Below are 8,128 nucleotides of genomic sequence, written 5' to 3'. Positions count from 1 at the left end.
GGAACGAAACATACGAAAATACTATGTACGAGTTTCAGAAACGATTTTTTTTGTCAGTCGATCCCAGAAATGTAATCTAGTCCCTCCGCATCACAGTCTCTTCGTTTCCTTTCTTTCTCCGTCGGGCAAAAAGTTTCTCCGTGGCTCCGTTTCGTCTCGCGAGGCGGGGCTGGTTGTTGCCGGCTCGGGGCCGATGATTTTTAATCCCCGTAACGGGACAACAGGTGCGGCAGGCCGCAAGTGTGCAGCGAATGCTTCGCCCTCTCGTAGTCCGCGGACTTTCGATGGAGCTTCGACATGGTGCGCGAATAGTCGTTCGCTAGCTGCTCGATGTGATCTTGCTCCGACATCTGGTATTTCGTCGGGGATTTCACGTCCCGGGGCTTTCGTTGCTTCGTCGGGTACAGGGGATGCGGGCCGGCGCCGTTCGCGACCTCGGGGCTGTGCCTCAGGATACAGTGGCCGCAGTACAGTTGATCGTAGCTCTCCTGATTCTCACCTTAAAGAGTCGGAGACGATCGGGGTGAGTGTCGGTCGCATTTTAACATGCCGACTGTTGTTAATCGGAATTAAATAATACTATACTGAAAATATTATAGAGCAGATAAGTTGGACAAATTTTGAGCTCATGAAACTGTACCAAATAATATCGTAAAAATAAATAGTGAAACGATAGACGTAACAAAATATTGCTATACAATTTTGCTATAGATAACATGTAAATAGAAATCAAGCTAAATAATAAAATTAAAGAATTATAAAGGAGATAAGTGACACAAATTTTGAGATCGTGGAACTGTACCAAATAATATCGTAAAGATAAATAGTGAAACAATAGACGTAACAAAATATTGCTATACAATTTTGCTATAGATAACATGTAAATAGAAATCAAGCTAAATAATAAAATTAAAGAATTATATAGCAGATAAGTGACACAAATTTTGAGATGGTAGAACTGTAGCAAATAATATTGTAAAAATAAATAGTGAAACGATGGAACTAGAGAATTTCAGTGTGGCAAATAAATGAGAGAGAGAGAGCAAATAATTGAAATAGATTGAGAGCAGATAAATCGAGAGTACCGATTGGTCCCTTGGTAGGAAATCCCGTGCAATTGTTGAATCTGCAGCTGTTCCGCAAAGGCGGCGCGGGCTTTCTGCTCGACAGGCTGCCGCAACGATGGCACTGTCTCGTTTTGCCGAGCTCCTCCTCCAAAAGCTGGTCGACGTCCGGCTTGGTGCGGGCACGGCGACTCGGCTGGACAGGCATGGACGTCGTCTCGTATCGAATCGGGTCACCACGCGACGGTGACCAATGATGGTGGTCCATCGATCTCCTGTTTAAACTTTTCATTGACGTTGGGACGAAGTCTTCTTCTGATAAGGGCTCGGGAACCTCGTGCTCGTAGTGGTAGTATCTAATTACGGACGGCGGCTTCTAATTAACCATCCTTAAGCCTGTTATACTCGAAACACTATTCTGATACATCCATCGCGTTAAACTTCTCTCGACATTGCCATCCTGTCGATACTTTCATATGAATGAGATTTTTAATGAAATTTTAGATTAATCTAATAAATATAATAAAATATTATTGTAGTTAAATATAATAAAAAATAATTTATTTTAGATTAGAATTTAATGATATCTGAGATTTTTAATGATATTTCGATCATAGACACCATCTGTACTGAATTATTTAATTTAACCTCTGTTTAACGAGTGCGCAAGTTATATATGAACTAAACAATTTTTATCAGAAGTAGAAATAACGCGAATTTCGTTCTTATTATTATCTGCTTATTATTAAGCAGAATTGAAAAGCTAGTTAAATCAGTTTCTGTCTTCTATTTGATAAAAAATATTTACTGCAAATTTACTATGTAAAATTCGAGTATTCTAGACATCAGATAAACAGTCGAAACAGCTAATAAAATCGTAGGAACCTTGGGGTTTGCGAATGGCCTTGGCTGACAGCCAGGACACGCTTCGGACAGCGGAGCCGACGCGGATCCTCCTGCTGACCGACGGTCTTCCATCGCAGCTGCCTCAGCTCCACGTCTTTCTTGCAGGCTCTCTGTGCTCGATGAGGCTGCGGAGACGAGTCGGACTCCTCTATCTCGTCGTCCGCCTCGTGCTCGCCGTACTCCTTGTTCAGGAATTCATCCGTGTCCGCGTGATCATCCTCTGTCGAATCAACTCGAATTAACCGACCCAATCGCCTCGCAATTTTATCAAATATCGAATTGTTAATGTCATTTGCTAATCTTAATTTTAACGATGCATAGATGGTATATTTATCTATAGTAATTTTTCTAAGAGTATCGAGACGTCGATCGACTGAATTAACCGACCTGTGCACCTCCCGACCCATCTCAATTTTATCAAATATCGAATTATTAATGTCATTTGCTAATCTTAATTTTAACGACGCATAGACGATATATTTATCTATAGTAATTTTTCTAAGAGTATCGAGAACGTCGATCGCCTTTTCGGAACAGAATCGGTACCTTCCTCTTCCGCATACTCCGCGTTGTCCTCCGTCATGTTCTCCAGCTCGTCGTCGATGAACTTGAATTTCTCGTTGTTGATCAGCTCGTCTTCGTAGCGGATTTTGGCCTTGTTAGGGACGATGGATGGATAATGCTTGCCTTTGTCGAGTTTCGCGAGAGTCGGATGAGCATCGTGCGCCGCCTCGCTGCCGTGAGGTCGCAAGCATTTAGCGTGCGGCGATTTGGAGCAGACGTAGCCCGGCTTGTAAGTCGTCGAAGAGGAATAGCAGCTCGTCACAGCCTCCGGACTCCTTGGGAATATTTTCGCAACTGTCTATTGGCTGTACTATCGTCTAACAGGTTAAACGCTATAGCAGCATAGACTTCAGAAGATGAATAACAATATTAAGTTACTTTTGCTCAGTCGAAGCGTTTAACCAGTTAGGTATACAGAAATAAGAAGGCAGAAGCTTCGTTTAATTCATTCCTACCTTCCGCTCCTGCTAGTCGACGAATACTGCACCTTCCTATTCTGGTAGCCCCTGCACGAATCCGGCAGATTCCTAGAGACGAAGAACGACTGGGACATGTTGCTCTGCTTCTGGCCCTCGGCCGACTTCATCGTTTTGCGATTCTCTTCGTTGAACGTTCGCAAATTGTTCTCACCGTCGCACCTTCGAGAATTTACATATCCACGGTGTCTCTATCGCGCACCCTCCGACCAGTACATTACTTCGATCAAAACTCAACGCGACACCGAGGACATAACTTTTTTTGTCTTACAAGTCTTCTCTATCGATAAAGTCTTCGATCAACTCGCACAAACTTCGATCATCGGTACTCGAGTTCGCGCCACCTGTACCAACTGGTCAGCCGTTCCGGCAGATCCCCGATCCCTTTCTCGAGGTATCTACGACGAGGAAGAAGAAGCAGTCTCTCTCCGCGGGATCAACCGGAAAGCGTGATCGCCGGAACCCGCACGCGAGATGAAACGATAGCAATCCGGACTTTCGAAGACGTGATCCGGACTTTCGAAGACGTCTTCTTGTCCGCCGAGCGAATCGTCGTCGTCCTCGGAGATAATTAGCCTAGCTCGCGGTCGCTCATTTCTGGGATCGAAGAACGTCAGCGGCGCGGACACCAAGGAAGGGGCGTGGAAACGAAGCGACGGCTCTCGGTCGTGCAGCGCGGTCTCCTTTCACCATTTGTCGGTCTCGTTGCTGTCCTCGTGCTCCAACGACGAGTTCAGCGTGCGCTGGAACTCGTGGACGCGTTGGCTCTGCTGCTCGTGATGGTGTTTCCGCCACTTGATCCGCCGGTTCTGGAACCAGACCTTCACCTGGGCCTCGGTCAGCCTGAGCGCGTGTGCCAGGTAGAGCCTCTCCGGGCCGACCATGTACTGCTGCCGCGCGAATTCACCCTCCAGCCGTTCCAGCTGCTCCGCCGTGAAGATCGTACGCACCCTCTTCAGCTTGCCACCGCCGCCCGAACAGGAGCTCGTGTTCCCGTTCTTCGTGCCGCCTTCCTGGCCTGCAATTCCCAGGGCGAAAACTCGTGTTTTAGCGCGACGGAAGGCATACGCTATACTACCTTTGCTAAGTCGACGAAATCGGGGGTCGGATAATTATTTTCTAGGAGAGAAATATTTGTCTATTTTCTAGATTCTATGGTCTATGTACAGGGTGAGTCGGGTATGAATTAATTTTAATTTTTTATGGCGAGTATGATAATGATAAATAAAACGGTATCGTCGCGTCACATTGTATAGATTTGATATAGGAAATTGTAGGAGAATAATATAATAGAAAATAGTAAATAATATACTGGGTGAGACGGGGTATTGGTAAAGAATTAATTTTAATTTTTAACGGCGAGTACGATAATGATAAATAAAACGGTATCGTCGCGTCACATTGTATAGATTTGATATAGGAAATTGTAGGAGAATAATACAATAGAAAATAGTAAATAATATACTGGGCGAGTCTGGGTATTGGTAAAGAATTAATTTTAATTTTTAATGGCGAGTATGATCATGATAAATAAAACGGAGGAAATGCATATATAGGAAATTGCATGAATATAATATAGTAGAAAATAGTAAATAATATACTAAAGAATCTGTTCACTAAAAAATATGCAGTTATAATTTTGAAAAAGTACAGCTGTGTTTTGTAAATACAACAATGGTCTCGTGGAAAATATTATATCATATAACAATAAAGCTTATTAAACAGCGCAAAATTAAGGGTAATAGGCTCACCCTGTATAATAAATAAACTAGATTACACCCTTATGAACGGTGAATATTTCTGCTATGACCGCTATTGCTTTCATTTAACCCAATATAAATAGTTAATAATTAAAACTGACTGGTATAAAATTATACGAAGTTAATTTAGGCTCCATGCCATCCAAGAATTAAATATCTTGTGATTTTGTGTAAATGGCAGAGAATCGGCTTAACAAATTCTATTAAAGAATTATTTTTGTTCACTTTTTAACACTGTAAAAAGTTCTACGATTCTCTCAATTTCCAAAGAATATTTCTACCTACTTTAATGCCGTGGTATTTAATTATTTTGGCACGTTCGTTACCGTTCGAAACAAGCAGAAACCAGTTACGGTAATGTATTAAGTTAGCGGCCGAACAATATTGACATTTCAATCGGATTGCTCAAAAGTTTGGAAACGCTTTTGGGAAATCACGTTTTCATTAACCGGTCCCCCCCGATTACCCGAAACTTTCTGCATTAAGCTCCGCCTAATAAATGCAATTATTTAAAGTTACCCCCGTTCGGATCCCGATCGAATTTGCAAGGACGAGTTCGAACATCAATTACTGCCGCAGAAAGCATCGAATTTCACCGAATTGAAAACTAAACTTTCAAGGTTATTAAACCTTTGTAATATAAACTGTACATAGTTTCTTGTAACTTACTGTAGAAAAATGTCTAAAAGCTTGCGGTACGATCACCGAACCATTCGAGGCTTTAGTCACGAGAGATTTCTGTTGGACACAGAAATTTGTCAAACTTGAAAATTAAATCGATACGAAAATTTCCACTAAATCGTGCGGGAATGAACGGCCATTTGTTTTTACACCGGTACACCACTGAAGTAAGCAAACTTTCGTATGTACAAAATTCTTCGCTACGTTGAAGCTCGAGCAAGAATGACAATTTATTTTCAACGAAGCGATTTGTTCAAAATTCAATATTGCCATTTTAATAATTGAAATGTGCCTTTCACAATTTTATAAATCGAATAACCTCGCATTTCGACGGGTACGAAGCTTTGCAGTGGTCCATGCAGTCTTAGATTTATTAAACAATTTATTTATAATAATCCTCGAGGGAGCTGTGACTGTAACATACCTTGATGCTTCTTGTACTGTTGCTGCTGTCCCCGTTTCTCCCTGGGATTATTCCTCAGCCCCAAAATGGCATCGATGGTGAACGATTTCGCCTGTTGTTGCTGTTGTTGCTGCGAGTGCTGCATCTGCGTGATGGAGTGCGGATGCGACAGCTGCGAGGACAAATTCTGTGCCGTCAGATCGGTGCCCATCAAATGCGATCGTCTCATTCGCTCCAACGCGATCGCTTCGATATTCTGATTCCTCGGCTGTGCTTGAATATTCTTATACTCGTTATGCTCCAGCATAGGGGGATTCTCCAGCAAGCCGGCACCGCCGCGGAGTCTCTCCAGCGCGAAGTTCCCGATGTGATTGTCCCGCATCCTGTCCAGCGACAGATTGAACTCCTTCATCCGATCGAGACTGTAATTCTTCAGAAGCCCGAAATCCTTGATGTCCTTCTCGGATACCGCGAAGTTCAAATCCTTGCCGTACCTGTCTAGCGACAGAGCCGCATGGGCGTTCTTCTGTCTGCCTTCCCGTAAATTGAACAGAAGATCCTTGGCCGACGGGTTCTTCGATCTGCACAGGCTCGACGTGTCCAACGATTCTTCGTTCTCGTTCGATCTGTCCAAAGGATATGCCATGTCGTTCAAACCGCTGTTAACGTAGCCCTTGTTCAACGTGATCGGCAGATTCCTAGCAGCGTTCTCGAAGTCCTCGAAGTGGATTCTCGCCGGCTCCAGATGAAAGTCCTTCGGCTCCGTGTTCTCCTCCTTCGACTTCTCCACCGACAGGTTCAGCTCCTTCACCCTTTCGTAGTCCTGGAACGCTCTGAGCTGGGACTCGGAATGACTGGACTCGCTCCGGCAATCGGACAGGTCTTCGACGGTGAGACGTCCCGACGGCTCGCCGGCCTCCATAGTCGTCGTCCTAACCTTTATCGTCGTCGCCCCGTTCGTGTCTATCGGTGTTCGAATGTTACGGGTCCACTGCGGTTCGCGGCGGCAGCGTCCATCGTTCGCGCGGAAAAACTTGGAAGAGGATCCTCAATCACCGTACACACCGGCACAAAACAAGGATCGGAGCCCGCGCACAGACATCACCGACGCCGACGGGGAACCAAGCCGGGGCAGAGCGGGTCGTCCGCGAGACGGTCCGCGTGCTGACACGGGAAAAACACGACCGGCCGAAAACGGGAAACGATGACGAGAGGGCAGCTACGAAGGATGGCGGAACCGCGCTGGCGCTGCACAGCATCCCAGGATAATGATGTCAGGCACGAGGATCACCGCTATCAGAGAGGGTTGGCCGGCAGGACTAAGGATATCCGGCTAATGATCCCGTACGTGACGAGGGGGGTATTCACCCGGCGGTGTGCAGCCACCCCCTCGCCCTCGTCCTCCACCTCCCCCCGCCCCTCCCCTCTCGCTCTCTGCCTTCCCGCCGCACCGTTTCGCCACTCTCCTAACAATCACTACAGGGGTTGCGTTTCACCTCCGCAACCCCCAAATGGACCGCAGAATACCCCCTCGCCGCGGTCAATATTTTTTCGTTCGACGAAGGAAGACCGACGCGCCGCGGGACCGTGAGCGCCGATTGGCCAACGGCTGCCATCACCACCGGTGCCGGGACACGCCCCCCCTGCGCCGGCATCGTGGGGGTTATTTGCGGGGAGTCTGTTACTTTTTTTCCACCCTCCTGCCTCAAACCATCCAGCCACCGGCTCTCAAGACCCGCTCTCTTGCTCGCTAGATAGCTAGATAGCTAGCTAGCTAGCTGGCTGTCGTTCTTCCTCTCTACGGTCCTCTCTTCCAGTCCTTCCGCACAGCCAACCCCCTACCCGGAGACCCATTAATAAGCTTTCCCGTGTAGACCAACTCACCACCGCCCGCGCCTCTCCGCTTCTCCTCCGCAACAGTCTCTCTCTCATCTCTCTCTCTCTCTCTCTCTCTCTCTCTCTCTCTCTCTATCGCCGACCTCGACCCACCCTCCACACGTCCGAGACGCTTCTCGCAGAGCGACGAAGACCGGGGCGAAGGCGCGTCTTCCTTCCGACGATGTCATCCGCGTCTAAGACGTCTCCCCGGTAATTAGGTGGGGTGGGCCGGTCTAATGATGATGAGGTCGTTTAATTTTGTCCCGGTGATCTTTCTTGTCCGCCGCGATTGAGACAGTCGCAGCTGATGAATTCACTCGCGCGATGATTCCGTGGCCGATTTTATGCTTCAGGTTTATTTGGCCGGATGGTGTACGAGGCGGCCTGGTCGGTCCG

The 8,128-nt window shown here is 46.5% G+C and overlaps 2 protein-coding genes across 2 annotated transcripts; both read right to left on the bottom strand.

Annotated features, from left to right (window-relative positions):
• Window positions 1-200: 200 nt before the first annotated feature.
• Window positions 201-3,120, bottom strand: LOC144478384 (uncharacterized). Its single transcript, XM_078196213.1, has 5 exons — window positions 2,990-3,120; window positions 2,517-2,809; window positions 1,950-2,190; window positions 1,086-1,420; window positions 201-499 (listed from the first exon to the last, which is right to left on the bottom strand). The coding sequence occupies exons 1-5, from the start codon at window positions 3,118-3,120 to the stop codon at window positions 201-203; spliced, it is 1,299 nt and encodes a 432-aa protein (XP_078052339.1).
• A 576-nt stretch (window positions 3,121-3,696) lies between these two features.
• Window positions 3,697-6,776, bottom strand: LOC144478257 (uncharacterized). Its single transcript, XM_078196022.1, has 2 exons — window positions 5,876-6,776; window positions 3,697-4,028 (listed from the first exon to the last, which is right to left on the bottom strand). The coding sequence occupies exons 1-2, from the start codon at window positions 6,774-6,776 to the stop codon at window positions 3,697-3,699; spliced, it is 1,233 nt and encodes a 410-aa protein (XP_078052148.1).
• Between the last annotated feature and the right edge of the window lie 1,352 nt (window positions 6,777-8,128).

This window comes from Augochlora pura, chromosome 2 (assembly GCF_028453695.1).
Source record: "Augochlora pura isolate Apur16 chromosome 2, APUR_v2.2.1, whole genome shotgun sequence".
NCBI classification, from domain to species: domain Eukaryota; kingdom Metazoa; phylum Arthropoda; class Insecta; order Hymenoptera; family Halictidae; genus Augochlora; species Augochlora pura.
Note: the sequence above shows the minus strand (reverse complement) of the source record. Positions and strands in the feature narration are given on the sequence as shown.

What these genes read in the sequence shown, in the direction of transcription:
- LOC144478257 (XM_078196022.1), bottom strand. Translation starts at nt 6,776, where the DNA reads ATGGAGGCCGGCGAGCCGTCGGGACGTCTCACCGTCGAAGACCTGTCC. An exon ending in ACAGTACAAGAAGCATCAAG is followed by an intron (nt 4,029 to 5,875) that starts GTATGTTACAGT and finishes TGGGAATTGCAG; the next exon opens with GCCAGGAAGGCGGCACGAAG.
- LOC144478384 (XM_078196213.1), bottom strand. Translation starts at nt 3,120, where the DNA reads ATGAAGTCGGCCGAGGGCCAGAAGCAGAGCAACATGTCCCAGTCGTTC. An exon ending in GGAGTATGCGGAAGAGGAAG is followed by an intron (nt 2,191 to 2,516) that starts GTACCGATTCTG and finishes TTGATTCGACAG; the next exon opens with AGGATGATCACGCGGACACG. An exon ending in GGCCATTCGCAAACCCCAAG is followed by an intron (nt 1,421 to 1,949) that starts GTTCCTACGATT and finishes GTCCGTAATTAG; the next exon opens with ATACTACCACTACGAGCACG.